The sequence below is a fragment of the Chamaea fasciata genome, unplaced genomic scaffold, assembly GCF_029207755.1.
Source record: "Chamaea fasciata isolate MVZ Bird 193981 ecotype frontalis unplaced genomic scaffold, bChaFas1.0.hap1 SCAF_1, whole genome shotgun sequence".
NCBI classification, from domain to species: Eukaryota; Metazoa; Chordata; class Aves; order Passeriformes; family Sylviidae; genus Chamaea; species Chamaea fasciata.
In genome coordinates, this window is record NW_027094086.1 from 134646719 (window position 1) to 134671841 (window position 25123).

Below are 25123 nucleotides of genomic sequence, written 5' to 3' on the forward strand. Positions count from 1 at the left end.
AAAGAATGCAGAGGAAGCATAATACAACACCAGTATCTCAGGCATGTGCACTCCTGGCTCTGCATTCTGATGGAGGAGTTGTGCTGACAGCTCCACCATCAGAAAAGGACAATCACCCAGTCTCGTGATCAGCAAGGACACAGGCTGCTCCCCCAAGGTCATCTGAGGGGCCAACTGCAAGCGCCATAAAACCACTGTACAAAAAAATGTACAAATGTACACCGATCATAAATCCACTCAAATAGCGGTACGTGCAAAGGTTCATGCTAAAAAGCATAAGGAATATATTAAAAGTTCTGAATGTCAACAAGTCAAAAATTGAAAGTAAGAATGCAAATTCCTTGCAATTTACTGGTCTCCACAACAGCATGTTCAGGGTAAGGAATTTATACCCAGGCACAAAGGACTTTGCTGGTCATAAGAAATTCCATTACAGCAAAAAGTTCTGGGAAACAAAATTCATATTCTATGCATATTCCATTCGAGCCAATGAAGAAAAACCCACTGATTTCATCAGAGGCTGAATAAAGCCCCAGAGTTGGATGTTATTTTTAAACACAGAGCCTCTTTCTTGAAATTAGATTGGTCTGGACTATTATACATTGTTCTTGCTTTGAAAGCATTAATAACACTTTGCCATTATGCCTGACATATCTCAAGGAAAATCTAACACACTTGCAGGCTAAACGCATCACAAGTTTTCAGCAAAAGCCCACATCCCTGAACCATTTATAAGCAGTAGAAGCTGGGCCTAACTTAGCTATTCACTTCGCTCCCAAGTCCCTGCAGAAAATCCAAAAAAATACAGCTGTTCCATTTATCCATTAATTAGGAGCTACAGTCAGCATTACTCCTAATGGGTACTCCTCATGAGTAATAATTCCTTTTCAGTTAAAGAAAGATTTCTTCAGCATTTTTCAGGAAGTTTTTGTCTTTAAGAACAGTGACCATTTGTAGACAGAAGCTGCATGGATGCAATAAATGTATTATAAGTCATAGAAGTGCTTCAGGTCCATTTTGATTTTTGCCTTTACATGAGTTGACAGGCACTTAATGCACCATATGCCCTTTTTTCCCAAAGAAAGCATGTATATATCTATCAGCAAAAATATTATTAATCTCTACTACTTCCTAAAGGTTGAGTTTACAAAGGAGCCATCTTCTTAGCTTCTCTTAAGGATCTATCCAATTTTCAGCACTCTTTCTGTGAAAATTGAAGTAGGCAGTGTATGGACAAGAGAAAAGAGGAAACTTTGACCTTGTCAAGTCACACTTTCAAACCAGCACTGTAACACTTTACACATCCCAGATACTTCTTCTGAGTTAATTATTCTTTTTTGATACACAACCCCTAAAAATTTTTACCTAAAATGTAGATTCTGTATGTTCTATTCCCATTAAATCAACAACCCACACCTAAATATTGGCTTACAACATGACATGAGCCAGACACTATTTTTTTGGTTTCTTTAGAACATTTGTTGAAGCAAGTCACTCTCTCCTCAAAAAAACTGACTGCCAGCCAGCTTTCTCACAGGAGGAATATCACTATTTACACCCATGCACCCATGAAGGGACAAAGTTACTTTTCAGACACACTTGTCCCAGAGAGAAACAAAAATAAATTTCCATCAAGTTTAATCTGATCCTGTTACATTTAAGCAATCAGATCTACTCCATCTTAAAATGTCTTGGACCTGATCTATGATGTTTATGTAACATTTATATAACTGATCCACAGTTTTAAAAGTCTATAGTAACTAAATCTAGAATTAGCCAGCTTAGTATTTCTAAAAGATATCCTAGCATTTCAGTGGATTTGTCCTGTAAGCATGGTCAATGGCATGGACACCTATCAGCACAGAACAAAAGATAACATTAACAATTTATCTTTTATTTTTAACTTCCCTCCTTACAGCTATGTCTTTTGGAACACAGTTTTGTTCAAACCAATTAAATTGTATAGTATAAGGCTACAACCAGAAATAATACTACGTTTTCCTGATGAAAGCAGCCAAGGTGCTCTCATGGCAGACATCCTCTGCCTGAGACCCACATTTTCTAACTCTCCTTTTAGGGCCTATGGTTCATACCATCCAGGTGTTCTGAAAAAGCTCATTCTTCTGTGGCCAATAATTTATGGTAGCAGAGTAATCTGTGCTTTTCTATTATTTTGTGTGCTTTTATTATTTGAGCCTTGGACGGGCACATGCTACACTGTACACATTTGAGAAAATAAGTATCAGAAATATAAATGCATTTGAAAAAAGAAATGTAAGTATGAGGATGCAAATAGTCACCATCACTTACATCACTTATTAATTCACTGCATTTTCGGGCCAGTTCCATATTTCTGTCCTCAATAACAGGCTTGAGGAAGATCTGAAAGAGAAAGGTAATCATGACGGGTTTAATTTGCCTAAAGAGTGAAAATAGAAGAAAATAAGTACTTTGCAAAATTATTGGGGTTTAACTCACCTTTTCCTCTTCCTCCCAATCCTCATTTTCATCCTCCCTGAGATCCTGAATGGCAGATACTCGCATTTTAATACTTTGTGGGAAACAATGAAAACTCTTAAAAGGTTCAGTGCTGCAGGAAACAGCTCAGACCCTCCAGCATGCCTGGAATCAATGCTCCATTTGTGTCCTCCACTGCACTTAACCCTACCACGGCTCCTTCCTTATTTAGGCAGCACTTGACAGTCTTTATCTGAACAATTCAGAGTGAGTGAACTGAAAGGCATTGCAGATGGCCTTGCTGGCTATCACTCACAGCAGAGCTAATGCTTTCTTACTGATAAAATATAATTAAATGACCTATCCCCAGCAACTGTTTTTAAAATCACTATGAACACAATTAAAATACTGTGATGCAGTCAATTTGTGGCATAAGTAATTTAGTAAAATTTCAGGATTAAAAGGGGAACATTGACTCTAACTTTATGGGAAAACTGCCCAATTGTAAGATTCAAGGCATCAGTGACTCCAAAATCAGCTATCACAAAACTTTATTTTACTGTCCCAATAATAATGCTTCTTGTTTAAAAAAGCACACTATTCTCATTTTCCAGTAGATGTAACTGCTAGTATATTTTTTCAGAATTACTTCTTTTCCACAAAGCTTATAGAATTCCTTAAATGCTTTCCATAATCATGTCAGCTGCAGGTTAAACCTGTGCATACATAGATACAGACAAGTCTGTATTACAAGTATACATGGCTATCTACTCACACAAACATGTATGTTCCTTCACTGTTACAAACTGGCATGGACTGTAGTGTAAAAACCAACCTTTTTCAGTATGAAGTCACTGACTCCAGCTGCAATGGAACTGAAAGATATCCTTGTGTTCATGAGTGCAGTGTCAATGTTTACTTCTGTAAAACAAGCAAGAAGGTATTACAAGAAGGTATTACAATTGGAGAAACCAGCATTTTAATATCATTTTTGTTTCTAAACTGTAGCTTGTATATTTCTCATTTTGTAGAGGTCATGATTTCGAACTTCATCTACACAGCTTTGCAATCAGGCAAAGATACAAGGAATGCATGCTTTTAAAAACAAGTCCTTAAAGAATTTTAAGGACTTGTTCCCAAACATAATGCCCTTAAAGTTTACTTAAAAACAAAGATTTCCTTAGAAAAAGAAACATTTCAAAGCTGAGAAAAAATGCAGCATTTGATTTAGTTAAGGTCTAAAATTTTGAAAAATTAAGTATTGAGAACAAAGGAAAGAACTGCTTTCAGCCTAAACCAACAGAGAGATACATCTCTTTATACATTAATAGCACGCAAAGCTTCAAGACTTTCCATTCCACTCTCAAATATAAGCTGCATAAGTTCAGGTTTGAACCTTCAGCATTGCTGAAGTCCCAATTTGAACCTGGAAGTCTAGTTTGCATAGGTGAGAATTACCTGTGATATATGCTGACTGCTTTTGGAGTTCAGGATGCTTCATCCTGGTGGAAACAAATGGTTTAGTCTTGTGAGTATTCAAAGTAACAGGTTTTTTTTGAAGAATATGGCTACAGCAAATATATTCCTAAACAACAGACTCATGCATGATCTTAAGGACCACACGGTAAGGAGAGTGAGTATCTACAAAAGTGTGGCAGAAATGCAGCACCAAGGCTTCACTTTGGAATTTTTGTGATAATATTGCAAATACTACATTCTTTCAGTGCAGTTAATTTCCTTTTCCTTCCTACAATTAATAATTTTTTTATATTGGAGGCATTGAAAGATATTTAAGACCATACAGAAAAGTTATTAGTATCTGCAAAGCTTACTGAACATAGGGAAATCTTTTGGGTTTTTTTGCCCTGGAAAGCAAATATGGTCAAAATTACGACACCAAAGCTATTTGTGTTTTGGGGCAAAAGGGGGGTGTTTGGGTTTTTAACATGCTTTTAACACTACATCTGGTGGGGTTTCAGCAACTGGACAGACCAAAACTTATATATTAATTCTGATTTTCCTGCAGTGGCTTCTGCATAATCAAAATCTGCAAGACCACTTTTGGTCAGCCATGATCAGGCAGCTGGACTACACAGTCACTGGAAGCCCCTTCCAACTGAACTGTTCACTCCATTCCATTCTATTTTACTCTGCTATCTGTAACAGTTCTGATACAATTCATTTTTTTTTTCTCATTTTTGCATGATCTGGGTCAGGCATAACTGAACATTCAAATACCCTGTGCTCCATGTAACTTCCATAATACAAGGATTAAAAGACAGCTGCTATAATTCATCTTATTAAAGAAAAATACAATACTATGCACAAACAGAGTAAGGGAAAAAATCACAGCAGCAACTAACCATACACAAGTTATTCAAAATTCCACTTTTCACATAACAGATGCAGCAAGATACTATATGACACAGAAACCTGTCTCACTTTTTTACACCCTCCTCAAAACACTGAATACCATCAGAAAACACTCACTGCCATAAAGCAAGCCTGCAAATTCAATATATCCAGATGTAACTCAGGGAAGAATTTGTTAGGACCACGTAAGAGTTGCATGGTTTAGAAGTGCATTATGTTTCTATTAGCAGCCTGCAAGTCAAGAAGAATCATAGAAAGGCTTGGGTGGGAAGGGACTCTAAAGATAATCCAGTTCCAGCCCCGCTGCCATGGGCAAAGGGGCCACCCACTAGATCAGACTGCTCAGGGCCCCGTCCAACCTGGCCTTGAACACTCACAGGCATGGGAAAGAAGATTTAGCTACTTCTCTAGGAGGCAATAAATAATCTAGAGTCAGCAGGAACGTTTGACATTGCAAATGTGTATGTACATTTCCAATATTTTTTAAATTACTATAAAATACAAAATCTAATCTGAATAAAGACCTAGCTAAAATACTGAGCGCTTTTGCATCCCCAAAACAATTATGAACTATGTTGTACTAGTGTTTACTTTTCACCTACAAAACCTGCAATTTTACCAAAACCTTCAAATTGACACTTCTGAATCATTTTCCACTCTACATAATGGAATAATCCATAATCTTTTGTTCTGACATGAAACAGCACAGATTAAGCAAAATCCAATTGCACAGGATTTTCAGAAAACATTGTAATGGAGTGCTAAGCTGTGTATCCACAATATTTATGTGCACACAGGGCATGGCAAAATTAGAATCTCTTTTTGCTTTATTCTTAAAATGTGTACAGATGGGTTCTTCAGGGAAGTTCCCAACATGAACTAATTAAAATTTTGCAAGAAAATGCTGCCTAGCTTCATATTTCTACTTCCACACACCGGCAAGGACATTTCACATCTTAGTTCAGGCACAAATTTAGCCTATAGTGCTTACAGAAGCACTGTACCTGCAATACACAACTTCCTCTCATGCTATGAAAGGAGACATTTCTGTGTCCCAACACTTAGAGCCATCATTCCGTGTGTCAGTGTACTATTTTTTGTCACGGAACATTACTCAAGTACCTGATGCAAACACATCTGCTGAGGAGGCAGAAGACGAAGAAACGTGGGGCATAAATGAGCCCAAATCCCCTCGAGTGTGAGTCGGCCCAGAGTGTGAATAGTTCAGAAGCACAGCTGGGCAGATTTCCCACTTTGATCACACACAGCTGAGTCCACATAAGGCCAGAGCCCCACCATTTCCTAGTCCCTTTATCAGTCTTTCAAGAAATGTATTTGGGAATTGTTAGCCCAGAAAGTTAAAAGGCTTCATCTTTTTTTGGCCCTGATACACACAACAACTTAGCAGTGATTCTCAGTTTCGTCCCTGAAGGAACAATACCTCTGGACTTCTTTGGCATAATCCATAAAAGCCTTCTGGTGTATGCAGTATCTATATGTATTGCTGGGCTGAAAGAACTAGCCTACCTCTTCACAGAACAGCAGAACCCGTGTTTGTCCTGGTAAAGATACCAGAAACCTCACAATCTCAAACTTATATAATGTAGAGTTTCTCATGGGATACTTGAACATAGGCTGCAAATTAAGGACCAAAGTACTTCAGCTGGAAATCTGCACACCACTGTACTGAGATGTATATACATTATGAATATACTCCTTTCAATTCTGAACTGAAAACCTAACAAAAACAGAGGTAAAGGTAGTGCTTTAGCTATCCCTGTTTCCAATTAGTTAAAAATCAACCCATAGACATCCCTGAAATTAAAATGTTATTTTCTGTTCTTACTGAACACACAGAGATATGACTGAAATAACTACAATTAATTCAACACAACACAGATGGTGGCGTCTTTTCAAAAAGCATACAAGGCATTTTTAAGTGCTGAGACTCAAGCACTTCTCATTTCTAGAAATACTCAGACTGGCAGTTCCTAGCAGCCCTGCATAAGGAAGTTCATAGTTAGGCTATCAGCACCACAGTCACAAACAGAAAAATGCAAGGAATGCCAGTCTGCCAGTTTTAACCTCCCTGAACATGAAATACCAATTCACATTAACTAGAGAAATTCAAGAGATGACTCTGTTTGGAGAAAAAACTTACCCATGAGTTTGTATTTGCCAGATCATTCACACTGCACTCATCATCAGTGCTTCAAAACCTGCAAATACCTCATGGCTCTAAGCTAGGATTTTCATTCAACGAAAGCTCTTTTATTTAATGTTTTGGTAAAGCAGAGAGTGGCAATGATATTTTTAAGGACAAACACAAATGAGATGCTAGAATTCTGACTTCTGAATCGCAGAAAACCTAATGTTTTTTCAATGCTTAATAGATACAGAAACATAGACTTTTTTTGTAAATTCACACTCTCAGACACTGTCTAGCCTAACTGGATTTTGATGTCAAAGCATCTCAGATGTCTCTATGGTACACAACTAGTTTCACATAATAATACCCAATCTAATCTAGATACCAGAAGCCGTGTAACCTGAGTTAATAAACTCTTTCCCACAAACTCATTATCCTGAGAAATGACCTCATTCAGAAGGGAGAGTATTTGTCAGGGCACACGATTATGCCACATGGATGTAGCCTAACCTGTGATGAGGAACAATACATCTAAATAACCCAAAATAAGCCATTAAAATAACCCCAAAATCTCCACTTCATTTTTCTGCTAATATTTGTAATTGTCTACTATGTTTACACAACACTTTTTAAGTCTCAAAACAGCACTTTCGAGGTGGGATATACAGTTCTACATATATATTTTCCTAGTTGTTTCATTTGTCAAGAAACTAAATCCTCAACAATGAAGGAATCTGATATTTCCACCCCACCAATATTTTCAGTTTAAGATTTTCAGAAGCCTGAAAATCTATCCCTCCTACAGCTCCTTTTGCAAGCTGATGGATCAGGAGCTGAGATGCCACATTTGACTGCACTGCAGCTGTTTAACCCACTCCACTTGACTGCTGTGGCATTTCCCTTTCTTGTCCCCTTACCCAAGTGTTCACTTAGGTGTGGCAGGTCCCCAGAGCTAACAGCTGTGGGGCACAGCAGATTAGCTCTTCAGCACTCCCAACTCTTACTAGTACATTACAACAATGAGTAGTCAGGATATATTTTCCTACAAAATAGGAGCCCCAATGCTCCCGTGTGCTGAACGGCCGAGCCCCGCAGCTGGTGCCCCATAGCCAGTGGGATGCAATACACATCCAAGCTTTCCCTCTACTCTGCAACTTGTGGCTCAGATTTCCTAAGGCTGTTCTACAGAAGATGGCGAGAAAACAAAATTATCAGCTGACTGGGTTACCGTGTGAGGTATCCATAATAGCAAAATCGCATTCAGCAGAAGAGGGAGTTACAGCTTTTCTCTTAATGCAGGAAAGTTTGGATAAAAGATCAGATTCTCTGTTCACAAAATGTTCATTTTATCCAAAACTAAATCCTTTGAAAGAAAGAGACAGGAATATATAAAGTTTGGATTTTTTATTTTTCTATACCTCCCAGCTAAAATCATTAATGATTGCAGGTGAAAGGTATGAAGACAGTAATAAACAAGTTCCATTTTGCCTTACTAAATCCTAAAAAGCTAAGTATATCTCTTCCTGTGACTACATATTCACATACAGTTTACTGTAATCTGAAATAATAGAAAATACGCATTTATCTTAAATACAGATCCTCAGTTTTTAGCCACAGAGATTGGGGATGTTTTCTTGCCAGGAATTTTTCTTGTGGCATTACATTGAATTCAACTGCCTGCACTGACAGAATCTCCTGGAGCAGGAAGAGAAAATTGCACATTTCCTATAAATTTAATTTTCAACCTATAACCCTCATTTAATGAATGCATTTTTCTAGAAACTAAAGCCACCATGGTTTATTTCACTTGTATCTGAGTGTTTTTCTTCTTCATATTTCTGTACTTGTAATTTAGTAGTCCTGCAACTGTAACTCTCTGAACAGAACAATGCCCAACACCCTAAGTAACACACATATTAAAAAAAAAAAAAAACCTTTAAAACTTTACTCTTCTGGAATACTTCATCTTACTTTGATTCTCAGGTAAGTTAAATTTGCATGAAATTGCTACAGACAGCTAACTCTAGCACAAAACCTACGTTCTTCATTGACAGTTATTTAAAAAATTAGCCCTAAAATTTCAGTAGAGTCTTCAGAAAAGTCCCCAAAAGATGAAACCAAACAGTCCAGGATGAGAAAAGAAATGCAATGAATACTTTTGAAGTAATGGAAGTCACTTGTTCAATGATGAAAAATGCATTTAAGTAACTTTGGTTTTCTAGGAAGAAAAGTAATTTCAAGTCATAAATAACCAATGAAAAAGATATTTGGAACTACCTCCAGGCACTAAAAGACAAAAATAAACCTTTACTCATGCAAAACATACAACACTTCCATTGTGCTCTAAATTACCTATTATTAAATCTCATTTGGAGGAAAAAAAAAAAAACCTATTTACCTTTTTTTTCTACTTTGTGAATTGTGCCCATCATAAAATTCAACAAGAAAACAAGTTACACATACTTTGTATCCAGGAGCACTTAAATCTGGATTGTCACAGTCAAGCTTCTCTTTCAGCCTACTGTTCCATGTGTGATAGGTTAAGACAATGATACACAAGAGCTGTAGAATGAATTTAGCACTGTATTCAAAAACAAAGCACATAATATATAAAATTCACATTCAGAAAATATTCATAGTTTTCAAGACGGAGAGTTTATAAAGACTGATGGATAGCTCATTCTTCCCAAAGAAGCTGCTGTCAAAATAAGTCTGCTTGAATAGAGTGAATATTAATTTTAAGGGCTTATAATAGGCTACAATGGATTAGGAAATCAAACTGTTAATAACCCTGTATTGAAAAGAACCTTTTAACAGAGAATCCGGTACTATGGGGTCTCTGGACAGCCTAATCCTGTGATTGTGTTCATGGTTGTAATTGAGGAAAGCAACTTAAAGTTCCTAAGCATTGACTGCAGTGTTGAAGAAAATACACTAAAAATACAATAGCTGGCAATAGTAAGTCACAGGACTGTTAGATCCTTATGTACAGTCTGTTTAACAATGATATACACAAGTTTCCATGACAACAGTGACAAGATGATAAAAACATCTTCCATCATTCCCTGAAAAATACTTTTCTGCTCATATCACTGATGAAGTGGCAAGTACCTAATTTAGAAATGTCAACTTGCATTTAGTAACATACTTTTATATTCAAAGAAATGCAGATCATCATTTTAAAGGATTTAATTAAATATCTGAACAGATTAAAAGTATTTATTATCTCCTTTTTTAGTCTTTTAAAACAAGTTACATCAAACTTATCTTTTACTTTAGTCATGGTCCATAGTTTAGCTGCAAAATTTCAGGTTAATTTTTTTTTTACCCCCAGGGAAATCTCTTTTGCATGAATCAGATAAAAACTGATCTAGCGCTTTCCAAATAAACAGTGAAGATTTTAGCAGAAGAATGTCTTATTTTTAAATTGCCTTAATTTTGCTCCATCATTCACAACCAAAAAACCCAAGAAAAATTACATAAAGCAATTATGTTTTATCAATTACTTAATTTACTTCCACATTAGAGCATTATCTTACTTCTAAGTCTGAACTGTTTTCTTCAAACCAGTAGTGGACATAAATCTGGAATTTCTTGCTTCAGCTGCTTTTTAGTCACTACTGTGACCTGGTTACTCTTGAACCAAGCAATTCCAATGACAACAGTGGAATTTAAACTTGGGAGTTATCTTAACACAGATACTTCTAGGTGAACACACATCTCAATCTATTAAGAACATTCATAACACTTATTAAAATGTCAGTTCTCATATTCTACTGTAGGAAAAATAGTTCCTATAAATAAATAATGAAAAAATAACCCCAAGTTGCTCTTCATATAACACAGTATATCTAAGTTACCACTTAAAAAAGCACGCTGAACTACAATTCCTCAAATCAAAGAAGGCTAATACCTGTACTATGTGAAACCCCACGCTAAGCACCTCCTGAGAGGAGAAAGGCAAAAGAAATGAAATAGCAATGTTTTGTACACTACAAATTATCCAGAAATACCATCTTTGGATCTGATCACTTGTTGCTGTTAATAACATTAAAGAGCAATAAATACTTTTAACTCATACAGCTTCCTGTGGATAAGATTTAAAGAATTTTATAAATAGAGGGATAAAGCTTTTGATTGAATATACAGACACAAGGCAAGCCAAGTTCTCTCCCTATCCTCAGGCATTTGAGGACTAGGCTGGAGTCAGGCTTAAGTAAGAACAGCCATGGATAAAGTAAGCCTGACCAAAAAACCTGCTCCTGATCATGCTGCTGATTCAGGGCCAATTGACAATCATGGTAAGAACAGAGGTTTGAGAGGTGCAACAGATTTGATTTGGGGAACAAACTGTCTTAAGTCTCCTTTGAACATCTGGAATTTTGTGAAGAGGATAAATAGCTACTGGAGTGGGCTGCTCCTTACTATATACCTGAAGATACATGATGATTCCATCATTCTGATTTACAAGGTGGAGAAGAGGGAGCCATGAAGCAAAGCAGCATCTCCACAGTAAGAAAGGAAGCCTGCAATCAATCAAGATTTCTTGACTCCCAGCCCGACAATTTTAATGCTGATACCATAGAGCTTCTCAACAGGATTTTTCCTGGCTCTTTTTCAGTGGTATTTCTCTTAAGTCATTTCCAGCATAAATTAACTCTTAACTTATAATACTTTACTCACAGTGTTGAAGAGTGGAGGATATTTCTTGCTATCTGTTAAATAAATTTTAGTGTTAATATAGCCTAAAAATTAACAAATGAAAACATGGGAGGAAATCAGAACATAGAGCAGTTCTTTAATTTAGGACCTTAAACTAAATTACAACTAGTAAGCAGTTGGGTTAATGTGCAGAATAGAGTTAGAATAATAGTGCAGTTACTTGTTATGCAAATTAATTTAAATGTCTGTTCAGTTATCAGCAGTAACTATTCAGCAGGAAAAAAGCAAGATAACCTTGCTGAAATTTTGCATATAGAAAGAGAAGAGAAAATACCATGTCCTTTCCTGGTCATCTGATGTCTAAATTAAAGTTATATGAAGACATTTTTATGTTGAATTCAAAAGAATTCAACAAAAGAAGGTGATATTAAAAAGTTATTTTCAAGTCTAGTTGGGTACGTTTCTATTTAAATTGCATTTTTGTAAATATTTATTCATTTTTTTACATACAAAAACCATCGCCAGAGAATTAAATTATGTCAGGGCCTAAGGCCCAGCTTTGAAGAGCTTTTAGTCTTTTTATCTCTCTGAGGATCTCATGGGAAGTCTAAGCCTGCTTTCAGCACAAAAACCTCCAAAGCCTGAGGCTGCCTCTGGAAGAATTATATTTGCCTTAAGGTCCGTGGTAAATGTATTTTGGCAGCTTTAGACTACAGCTAAAGAAATTTCTCAATCTCATCAGAAAAGTGTACGCAATAATGATAATCTGTAATACAAAACTGCAAACCCCGGGGGCGGGAAGTGCCTAATCTTACATACAGGGACGCTATTCTACAGCCCCAGAAGTAACTACACATTTCACTTACTTCCAACAATTTTAAACCATCTCTTTGCAAGAGGAAGATGCAGCTATAATATGGTCCATGTAGACATTCAAAATATGTCAGACTCAGCTTTTGCAAGCTTATATTTAAATCCTAGGATATTAACATCCAGCAGTGCACAGTACTTGACTAATGCTGCCCACAGGGATTTTTTAAGATGTCAGAAATTTCTGCAGCTAAAAATCAAGCTGAGGTAAAAAATTAGTATCAGGGCACAAGTCATGCCAATCTCATGTTGGTTGTAAGCTAAAAATGAGTTTAATCTCGTTGTTTCACCATCATTAAACATACAAACAGCTTCTGAAGCAGCAGACAGAACAGAGACAGCCAGCCCACAGTGAGTAATAACCACAGGAGACCCTTCTCCGGCCCAGAAACCCTCCGTTCTTGTTTACACCGGGGTACAACTTCAGCAAAATACCCATCAGTCCAATATGAGAACTTTTACAATGATGGACTGGTGGGCCGGACCCAGCAGATTTTCCCAACATTATTTGGTAATATCATCATGATATTGAGGCAGATGGAGATCTGATATATTCGACTAACAGCATTTAAAGTCTAATGATGAGATTAAAATATGAAAAGTGTCTGCTAAATGTTCATGAACTCTTATAATTTTTTTTCAAAATACAAGTTTTTGTTTTTGAAAATAAAGTTTTACATTGTTGTTAGTCACTTTCAAAAAGGACAAGAAATTGCCAGACATGAAACTGTTAAAGATCTTAAAACAGAGAATAAATAATTATTAATAAATATTAATAATTATTATAATAAATAATATTATTATAAACCATTTTGTCCAGACCAAGTCTAGAGAACTGACACTCCAATTTCTGGGAGTCAACTTTTAAAAGCTTAGAGTCACTTCAAGGATAGAACTCCTTATTCTTAGAAAGTTTTTAAAATTCCTTAAACATGAAAACATAAGTAAACCAGAAAAAACACCTAAGTATTTTAGGTCTGTACTCACATATAATGACCCTGAATGATACATTCTGTCTCATCTTGAGACAAACGAAATATAAACTTCATCAACTTCAATTGGAGTTTTCTTTGAAGGCCTGTTTCTATCTGCATCTTAACTGCAAAATTGTTATCTTTATTCCAGCTTAACTTAATAGATGTACAGATACAAGTTAGGCAGGCAGATAGATTTTGCTCATATGTAGAAATATAGGTAAACTTGTATATTGTCCAACTTAATCACTTTTGTTACATAAAAGTCTATCAGTCTTTACTACTTTGCTTTCATTTGAAAAGCGATGAACTTCCATCGTTACATCTGGTGTAAAATGGTTTTCAAACAACGGAGGAGTATGGACATTCCTCATGGATTTTCTGTCCATTAAATTGTAATTCATTTTCCTGACGAGTCAGATTAATGATATACTTTTATTCACTAGTCATTCCTTGTATTCTAGACACAAAACAAAAGAGTGTTTAAAAACAAACATGCTCTATGTTTTATAAAAAACCACCACCAACAATTTTCTTCCAGTGTAGGCAGTCATTATCTTTCCATCAATAAGGACAACACAACTAATCCCTAAGGGTCCAGTTCTACCAAACCAGAATTGCCTTTAACAGCAAATACATGAGAAATTCTCTGCCATACACAATTCTCATGTGGGAAAATGGCAGAACCCATAAACAGTAGAAATATTACAGGGTCTCAGCACTCACTAAATAACTATTCCCAAGCAATGTAAAACAGCATAATTGGCATCTGCATTATTATTATGTTTGAAGAAACAATAGCCTAGTTGCTCTCTTTTTTTCAAGATCTGTATTTTAGTCAAAAGCAGGAATATTTACTTGTACAATGCAAAAATATTGCTAAAATTACAGTTTAGCACATATTTTTAATGCAGTTTAACATTACCTGACTTCTTGTACAGATTATGCTGAATTGAAGCTACTGCTTTCATTAATTCATAACAAAATAATCTCATTTATGAAAAAAAAAAACAATCCTCTTTATTCTTTCATGCAAGCCCTGACACAACTCACTCAGAGATATAATGGCTTGTGTGTATTGATCACCAATGCAATCATAATAGGTATTCCAGAGTTAAAAATGGGTTTGGTTGGAGCTGAGAAGAGCCTGGGAAACAGGCTAAAGTTAGCAGAACTTTAAAATCAATTTGGTATAAATAGAATATCAGATCATTAAGCAAATTTTGGTCTAGTGCTGAAATCCATGTTCCCTTCTTTTACACGATGTGCTATCCACAGTACAGTTTAGTGTATTGCACTCTGAATTGCAGATTGTAGTCTGCCAAAAAAACTAATTTACTCATCGGTATGGAAAAAATCTATTCCTATATTCTCTATCAATGGGAACAAATAATTTGGAATGGAATTTTTTTCTCTACAACCTAGTATATACTGAAATATGCATTATTTGTCTTTATTCAAATCTTCAAACAGAAGGTGACAAAAGGTTTTCACACCTTTGCTCATTATGAAAGAAAAACCATCGTTTGAGTCAAATAATGCCAAATATTGTCTGTCAGTATTTAAGATTCAAAAAGATGCAGAAATCTCTTCTATGTCACTCACTGGAAAAATCAAAGACAACGGATGTCCTGGTTTTAATCAGACATTCCCGTGTTTTTCCACATGGTTTCTTAGTTTCCCATCACCTGGTTTCAGGACACCTAGATGTCCTGGTATATCATTTAATAAATAGAAAACAAAATATTTTGTATTTTTTAAAAAATAAGATTTTGTTCAAAACATATCAACCACAGAGAATTTGATGTGCATTTTGCTGGGCAGTCCAGTGTAATATAGTTGCATATTGCATGTTCCAGTTCAGAATGATGGACTGTGTTTGGAATCGAGAAAAAAATGGAGTGAGAATTGACATTAGTAAAGTTCTTTCCTTCTCAGTGTATATTAATGAGTTCTGCTTAGTCTTTCATTTAAAATTCATTCAGAATGCTATGCTATTGGAAAAAATGCTCCACTTGGAGAGACAAACTCTTGTTATTGTTGACTCTGAAGCTGGCAAGAGCTACAGCTATGCACATTTTTAAAGCACATCTTTCTCTTCTGGATAAGTCTTTCATATGGTAAGCTTAAATCTCATGCCCTCCATGCCTCAGCTTGTGATTTTGAAAAATTTTCTTTGCATCTCTACTCCTAAACTCAATTGGAAAAATACAAACTAAATATATTTTAAGACAATAATGACTGTGAGTGGCAAACAAAATAATGCATTAAAAGAAAGAATGCACAGATACAAAAACCTAGAAAACAAAATATTTCATAACCAGGGGCAGTCCTCAGGTCAGCCTTACACGTTTGTCAATAATTTCAGACACAATATTACAAGAAATGTAACTAAATTTTTGACCATATTGTTATATTCCCTTCCACTGTTTTTTTCTTAATTCCCAAATTCAACTGCAATGACCGACTTTTCCTCTCAGGTGAAATAACTTGTTAAATGATGTGTTCACATAAGGCAATGTATTTTGTGTATAGACGTTAATTCCTTTCAGTACTCTATCGCCTTAGCTCCATATTTTTTCCAGATACAAAAACATTTCTGTGGGGAAGTGGGAAAAAGGATGTTTATTTTTCCTACAGATAGCTGTAGCCACATGATTTCTTCCATACCACCGTGGCTTCTCATTCTTTTTTCCGACATCTATTCACCAGCGGTGCTTGGCTGCACAAAGTCCCCACTATCATTTCAATTTTATGGAAGAAACAAACAGAAGAAAAAGCTGGCAGCACAGAACATTCATTCTTCCAAAATCTAAAGCTGAACACATTTGTGAAAATAAGACACTGTTGGATATTTTCGATAACATGCTCTTGTATTTGTATGGTGCAGTTAAAAATGTTTTTTACTTAAATCCTACAGCCAGATTTCATTTACTGAGGACTGCTGCCACAGTGTGTGCTTTGCACAGGACGTGGTATGAACGCAGTTTAAGATATCAGACTGTCATGCCTGCTCTGCCTCTGCCCTCCCATACTGCCTCCACTCTCCGGATACACAAAACTACGCTAAGTTCCTCCTAGCCAGAACAAACGAACCCAAGAGTCACACTTCCCTACTTAGTCTGACCATAGCTGATGGCTATGCTGTACCAGCCCATTCTCAGACATTACTGCAGCTCCACACAATCATCAGAGATAGTTTTGATAAGAGCACCTACACAGAAAACACAGTCTATCTATCCCATGACACTCTGCAAAACAGAGCTGGTCTGACACATCACAACAGGGACATCAGCAGCATGCTGCCTGCACCAGTGTGGGGCTTCTGTGGCAAGGAGATGAAGAGGGTGAAGGGGAAGAATGGTCTGCTCTCACAAAACTACCAAGATGAAGACAACCACAGTGAAAACTGCAAAATACTGTCCCAGTGCTCCCACAGTCTATCCTCATGTTGGTTCCTGCATCATCCTCATTCTTCTCTTGCTGCTATCCTCCTTCCATAGGTGCCACATGTGCAAGTGTCCTTAAAACTGTGTTGCAGCACAATCCCTCTGGGCATGTAAGAGTTTAGACTTCAAGCCTTACAATTTCTTTATATACCAAATATTCTCCAGTGCAAAGCCAACCAGGGTAGTTTAATTCTATGGTTTTCTGGTCAATGGTCTTTGTCAGATTGACCCTACCAAATAGATGCTGGCATACAGTAAGACAACTTCTACAATGAATGTATAGGGCCACGACTAGAGCAGGCTACTTTATAAAAAACACACTCTGTGAAGCTCAACTAAATTCATACTTTGCTACATCATAAAACAGAGCCAACACTACTAAGAAAGATATGAAGCAGTGAACATCCATTTTCAAATTAAATCTACAAATGATCGTAAGTACACAAAAAACAGATGCATTCGATCTGGAAATCACAACTTGTCACTCCTCAGATAAGAGTTCTATTTTTAGAACCAAAGGAAAACCTCTGCACAAAAGCACTGTAAAAAGAAAATATATTTCTCCAGAAAATTTACACACACTGTAGAATTTGAAAAGGTCTAGGTCAAATCTTTCCAATCAGTTCATATAAAATGACACAAAATCAATAATAAGAATTAAGAAAAAGCAGCCTTCCAGTAAGGAGTCAGAGGAACAATTATGGGCCCAAGCAGGATGTTTATGGCAGATACTTCTGATGTGCCAAGATGAGCCAAGATTTGCTGGAAGCTGGAATGAACACCATGTTTCAGATTTACAACTGAAGGTCAGTCCTGGATACACAGTCATGGGGTGGGAAAACAAGAGCTGGAAATTGACAATAGAGCAAATACAGAAGTTAGGTTATTAAAAATATTAAAATATCACACATAAAACACCTCACCTGAATGTGATTTAGAACTATATCACCCTACATATGGTCTTTACTGAGGATGCCAAGACAAACTGAAATTTGGCATTTCCTACCTAACCTTACAAATTTATGTCAGTGTATTCACAGTAACATTTTCTCTACTATTTTGTGATTTTCTAGTTTATTTTCCCAAAAGCTAAGAAAGCGGGAATTCCTGTACTGATACTCACATGGCCTGCACCCAGGTTGCACCATTTAAACCCATCACACAGACCTCTGTCACCTGAGCTGACTAAGAACAGACTTTCATGTCCTTTGCCACACATCGCAGTATGCCAGTCTTACCAGGCTCAAAATAGCCCTGTCAAAGTTAACAGTCATATCTTCCCCCAAACACTAATGGTTCTTTACGAATTGATAGTCCCAGTCTCCTTGTCCAGGTTGTCCTTTCCTCTATTTCACTGAAAAATAGCTAGTCCTAACTTCAATGCTCTTCTTTTTCAGCTTTCTTCAATCCTCTAGTTTCCCACAGTTTGTTTTCTGTCTCCTTTACACAGGAATCACCTGCAGGCAGTAGACTATTGAGGCATTGATGTTACAGAAGGGAGAAGTTCCCTATTCCTGTTTCAAATATTTCAGTTTGGTCCAATATGCAGAAGTCCAATATCCAGCAGAAAAAGTAGAGGAAATTCTGAGCACCTGTTAGGTAGCAAATTATAGCCATGCTACATTCCTAAAGCAAATTAGACACAGAACAATAGACAAACACTCATTCATCATAAAAATCCTCCTCCTCTCCTACTTCATTTCTTTTCTTTTTCCAAAACAATAACAAATGCAGCTGAAAAAATATTTAAGTTATTAATAAAATAGGCAATTTATTAAAACATTAGCAAAGTAATATATATGTTTTCCTTAGCTTTCAAAGAGCCGTTCCAGGATGACAACTGGCATGAACATTTCAAGTTCCACATAGCAGTCTGACAAAAGTAAACATTTAGAATAGAAATTATTTGGTAAACAATGCAACAGACAGCTTCATCAGGTCTAAAAGCAAAACCTGTGCCTCCGAGTTCATCTTTGAACTCCCTGGCAAGTACTGCTGAAAAGTACTGCTGAAAAGTACTTGGTGGAGAAACTCTCTATACAGAGAAAGAAGGGAGAGCTACCAGCAAATGGAATCAGGTAACTAGCAAAACTAGACTGAAGATGAGAAACTACAATCTACCAATTACTTTTGACATGGAAATGGTACACAGCCACCACTACTGAAGAGATATACTGCTTTCATCTGTATTCACAGACTCACACAATATTCTGAGTTGGAAGGGACCCAAAAGGATCACCAAAATCCAACTCCTGGCTCTGCACAGGACCAGCCCCTAGGGCCACACCATGTGCTGACAGCATTGTCCAAACACTTCTTGAACTCTCCCAGGCTTCGTGCTGTGACCACTTCCCTGGAGAGGCAGTTCCAGTGCCCAACCACTCTCTGGGGGGAGAACATTTTTCTAACATCCAGCTTAAACCTCCCCTGACATAGCTTCAGGCATTCCCTCAGATTCTGTCACTGGTCACCCAGAGAAGAGATCAGTGCCTACCACTCCTCTTCCCCCCATGAGGAAGCTGTAGATTGCCATGAGGTCTCCTCTCAGTTTCCTCTTCTCCAGGCTGACCAGACTAAGTGACCCCAGTCACCCTCACACGGCTTCCCCTCAAGGCCCTTCACCATCCTCGTGGCCCTCCTTTGGACACTCTCTAATAGCCTAATGTCTTTCTCATATTGTGGTGCCCAAAACTGCAAACAATATTCAAGGTTATAGAATTGTTGATTTTAGAAGTGAACTTGCCCATCATTGTTCTGAACACACTACACAGATTTTATTACTTTCCATGAATTCAAACAAACAAATAAAGTATTTGTCTTCAGTTCCCACTGAGTTACAGACATGATGACTTGAGTCCATCACTATCCAAACAAGTATACCCAACAGTGACACGTTACTTAGGATGACTGTTGTTTCCAATGGAAATGAAATCTTAGCAAGTACAGTGACTTCATTCAAGATCTTTCAGTAAATCACATGAAATCTTGGAGAGGGTAAAAGTGAAATAAGCATAATAAAGTAAATAAGTATAAAAAAGTAGTAAATAAAGTAAAATAAGTATAATAAAAGTGAAAGATAAAACCTTTTAATCACTGGCTATATGGAAATAAAATAAGAAAGACTAACACTGAGATTTAGGGGCATTTCATTTATCACACTGTACTTATAAACAGAAAGAACCCCCAAAGTTACCTTCTCTCGTTAACAACATGCTTGTTCTCAATTTAAACCAAGAAAACAATATTGTGTTTCTGGATACATTTGGTGCTTCCAATGCATTGATGAGTGGTCCTGATCTGTGATTATGTCTCCACTGTCCTGGGTTCTAAGAGCTGCCAAAACTCCCTTTCCCCAAACAGCTTATATTCTAAATACAAGCTGATGTCAATGTTTATCAAAACCTGAACTCCACCACTTTTCTATACTCAGCTCTGTAATTGTTTTCCATAATTTGGATTCTGCTAAAAATAAACATGAAAGTGTAATAATTCGCTTACATTTTTTATAGTTTTCCTTGTCATAGGATGCTAACTCCTCTTAGATATGAACAGCAGCTTCTCTTTCATACACAGTCTTTCCCTTATCTAGGAAGATTACGAGATATCCAAGATCACAGAAAAGTCCATGGGACAAGCAAAAGTATCTGAGTCTTTGAACATGGAACTGCACATCCTCTTCCCCAGTTGTATCTTTTCTGACCAACACTATATTAAATTCAGTTACAGCTGTATTCAGAATATTCCAGAGCACAAAGTCCACCTGCATGTCTTCTATTACCTACCATTTTGAGAACCCTTTTTTGTCCTTACTCTGGAATGAATTTGAAACAAAATTTTCATCACTTACTCTCCTTTTACATTTCTAAATTTTTATAAAGTCTATGGAAAAAAAAACAAACCAAAACAAATAGAAAAACCCCAATGGCACAAACCTGACTGTGAGCTGACTGCCTTTTCAATACCTCAGTGGTGTCCTTGAAAGAAAACAGGAGACAAAAAAAAGATACTCTTGACATACATCAGAGTAAGTCTCATGTCTCCACTGACATTTTTTTAAAACATTTTTCCATACAAGCAGGGGCATATGAAACCAATTCCAATTCTTTCCCTCATAATTTTACACCAGACTTTTCCCCCCTCATGAAGTATATATAAAAATCATTCTCCCAACTCAAATAGAGAAATACCACAAAAGTTAAAATTTAAAATTAAGATCTGTAAGCTGCAGGTATCAAAACTGCTGCTTAATTTCAGAAACAATCATATCAGCAGTTCCGGAACACCCACAAGCAGGAGGTGCAGTTTATTAATATTCCACAGAACTGGCTATACAGAAGTAGCACACATGGCCCAAAAAACAGTCGAGTCCTTCCCCTTCATAATGGAACATGCTTTAAGCTTTCTCTGAGAAAAACAAATCTGGACCATATATAATATTCACTACTGCACACTGATATCAGAACTCTGTATTGATCACTGTAATTTAAGTTATAATGCAAGCTTACATTCCCCTCTAGGCATCTCTCTAAGGGAACAGAGCCATTGGTAATGACATTTTCCATAGAAATGCCAACTGATGCCAAAATGACACTGAGTAAGTGACTAAAGGCTGCCAAACTCAACTGAAAGGTCAATACTGCAAAAGATGTTCCATTACATTCGCAGTTCAAAGGACTAGAAAAACGCAACCAACACAAACACTACCGAAAAGGCAAATAAAAATTATATTTTGGGGGGTTTATGTTTGGATCGGTAGAGATGCAGCTCAAAATAATTTCTTTTCCTTCACTGGGCTTTTTAAGTTTTGAAAAACTCTACAAGAGCAATAGGAAATGCTTTAAATGTAAGGTCAGGTAACAGACATGATAGACATTGTAAACATGCACTAATAAAACTAAAGAAATACTTATGTGAGGGCTGTTCTACCAAGTACTGAAACTACACCTGGAAGTGCAAATTAAATTGTTACATTTTCTCAGTCTTCTGTCAATGTACCTAACTGTAGGGAAAAATACTATGAGTCCTTAAAACTGAAGCAACATAGCACCAGAAGCTTCAGGGCCCCAGATAGAGCTGTGTGAAACTGGAGTCATGACTGAAAGTTTGTATCAGTAACTTAGGAGTTAACCTATTTTTTCACCATTCCCAGAAAAGACAAGGTTAGGTTTCCCACTCTCTTTTGTTCAGACATACAATCCCTGCCAGCTGTGACATTGGTTCTCCAAAGGTCTCGACGCCATCCCCACACCTCTGGATCTATCCTAGCATTTCTTATATCCCATCCACAACATAAGCAACTACAGCCAGGCTGTGCCAGATCCACAATTCCCAGGCTGACTAGGAAAAAAAAAATCTAATTATCCTGAAATAAATTATAAACACAGAATATTCAGAGTTGCAGTTAAAATTAAAAAGAAAGCAGTCAAAAAATCATGAATTTTCAGCCAAGAGACCACTGTGATATTTACTTTTAGTCTATGAAAACTCATAAATTTCATATAGTAATTCCTGCATCACAGTATATAGCACAAACACATAAATACATATTTCTGTAATTACATCTGAAATTAAAAAGCCTTAATCTATATTTATTTTGTTATCATTTAATAAATTTTGACCTGGCAGTGACACAGACCACAGCATTGCTAGACAGAATACCAGGGCTGAGGAATTTATATTCATTCTGTCTACTTCAATTACTACCGAGTTTTTCCTTGGGGGAAGAACAAGAGGAATTTACTTCTTGTGGCATGGTCCTCATATTTTCCAGCAATCTCAATCTATTTCCATTCATTTTCCAGTATTTACTTTGCAAAAAAAAAATTCATAAAGAGGAAACTGAACTTATGGCTCTAATTCTGCTTGGAATTCTGTGTAACAAGTTTTCACATCCCTAGGGATTTCCATCAGCGCCAGTAGAGCATAGTCTACATATATATATTTTTATATAGAAGTGTTTGCATCAGCAGAGATCAAATTGCCTTTAATTACCACTTAACTGTAATCATATCAACACCTATGGAGCAAGAGTATAGCCCAAGCATCTTTAGAGTAACTCAAGACATAACTAATTAGCTCTGTCTTTAGAAAATGACAAAATATCATTTTCTCATAGGAATCGTAAGACTTTTGTTTTCATACTTTCCAGGTTTTTTTTAATGCAGTACCTACAGCTATAGTCCTGCAATGAGCTCAACACAGGTCAAAATCTGCCGTTATTCAAAGTACTAAAAACTTCATAGCACAGGCAAAACCATGCACCCTTATGAATTTCCTCACAAGAGCAATGTTAAATACTGTGATCAAAATTGTACAGAATAGGGGATGATAAATACAAATTACCTATCTAATTTGAAGGAAAAGATACATGTTTCTAAGTGGTATTCACTAGAAATTGTCTTCATAATTTTGAACAACCTGATTTAAACCTCACGTGAGACTTATATTCTACTTATTTAAATAACTAACAGGTTATACATGATTCCCAAAGTAATGACTTGCATTTTACAACAGCTATGCACAAAACAGCCTGAGTGCCAACCAGCAGGGACTTTAGAGTCATCCTCTGACTGAGCAGAAAATAAAAGCCCAGCACCCATTTCTGATCCCAGCTCACAAGAAACAAATTACCCAAGTCACTACCATGTGGAATTTAACCAATTTTTAATTATCTTTATGAGAGAATGTTTTACATTATGGACAAAATGCAATGGATGTCTCAATGTTCACCACTGATTCTATAAAAACATTGTCTTTATTGCTTTCAAAGGGAAAATTTATATCCCTGTGAGCAATTAAATTAGTAACAGAGGGTCAACATTGGCATCTATTGTCATTGCAACAGTCATAAGCACAATAAGCATCTCAGCAGACTCTTAAACCACTTCCTCTCTCTTCCTGGAGCACATTTTAATTGCACAAATTCAATACTTATGCATCAATTTATTTTGAATGTTAATCTTATGAAAATCAGAGCTAGTACTACAAAAACTGCATTTGATGAAAAAGCAATTTGCATGAAAAATGCCAAGAGGCATGTATGAAATGGTATTTCATATACCAAAACAAAATTGCAAAGCCTCTTCAAATGAATTGCATCCATTATCTATATAAAACCAGACTATAATAGGACAATTTTTTTCTGTAGCAAAAGGCACTTAAATTGCAGCATAACTTTCATTTAAGAAGTTCAATACAGTTTCAGTATTATCTCATATATTGGCTATGAACTGAACAATTAAGCACTAAAATTCTTCTTTTTTTTATTATAACTGGCAACAAAACCAAGTGCCAAAAGGGACTATGTTAATGGAGTCTTTGGCAAACTTCTTGTTACATTTTCACTTTTTCACTTCCACTTAAAATATAGAAAAATATTTGACCCCTATGTCTGTTGTCTTATATCTCCTTTATTTTCATGATTCATGACTGGGGGAAGAAAGAGAATACTTTTGCCTAAATTTTACCTTTTCCTTATAACTCATTTTAAAAATTGAGGTAGAAAAATGGAAGTGCTTTCTGCAAGCGGAATGGAGAATCCATGTTCATCTCCATTCCAATAGAAATGAATAAAGGCATGTGACTGATGGGACACAAGGTAATATTTTAACATCCTTCATAACTTTTCTAGAAACTTTTAGTCATTAAGCTACCCACAAATATTTTCCTTTTTTTTTTTTCTGAACACACCAAACTTGGAATTGTTTTGAAAATGCACTTACACCTTTAAAGCCCTTTGAAATCCTTAATGACTTTGATACGGGAGAGAATTATCTCCTGAGTGCCCTACCTCTGCTCTCCCATAATCCCAGTCTCCATTGTCCAAAGATTTCCATCCTCAGACACCTGTACAGCTCTATATACCGCGTCCCATGAGAAGCAGTTTCACTGATGTGCTGATCATCTCCCCTACAAAGCAGAGGCTTGGATGCCACAAAGCCTTTTGATGTTGCAGAAATGTCCAAAACTGAAAGTCTGTTACTTCAAAATGCTCTTGGTGTACTGGAAAAGTCCAGTTTCACACTGGGGTCAGATTTGTACCTACATGAAAAGGCAGAAGAAAGGCCACTAGAAAATTCTTATTGGTTCACAGCCCTTACAAGCAGGATCTACTTTTAGCCCATATATATAGTCCAATGAGAAAAGGACCAGACTATATTTCAGGAGAAATTGATTAATACCCTGTGTGA

General features: G+C 36.5%; 1 protein-coding gene across 3 annotated transcripts in view; it reads right to left on the reverse strand.

Moving 5' to 3' along the window:
* The window catches only part of NEBL (nebulette), a 245584-nt gene that overhangs the window by 84567 nt on the left and 135894 nt on the right, over nucleotides 1–25123 (reverse strand). Inside the window, exons 2-5 of one of the 3 annotated variants that reach the window (XM_066198887.1) lie at nucleotides 3916–3959; nucleotides 3293–3378; nucleotides 2479–2523; nucleotides 2311–2382 (exon numbers count right to left, since the gene is read on the reverse strand). The exons of the other annotated variants lie outside the window; for them this stretch is intronic. Coding sequence (XP_066054984.1) covers nucleotides 2311–2382; nucleotides 2479–2523; nucleotides 3293–3378; nucleotides 3916–3959 — 247 coding nt within the window. The remainder of the gene's footprint in view (nucleotides 1–2310; nucleotides 2383–2478; nucleotides 2524–3292; nucleotides 3379–3915; nucleotides 3960–25123) is intronic. 3 annotated transcript variants of the gene reach the window in all.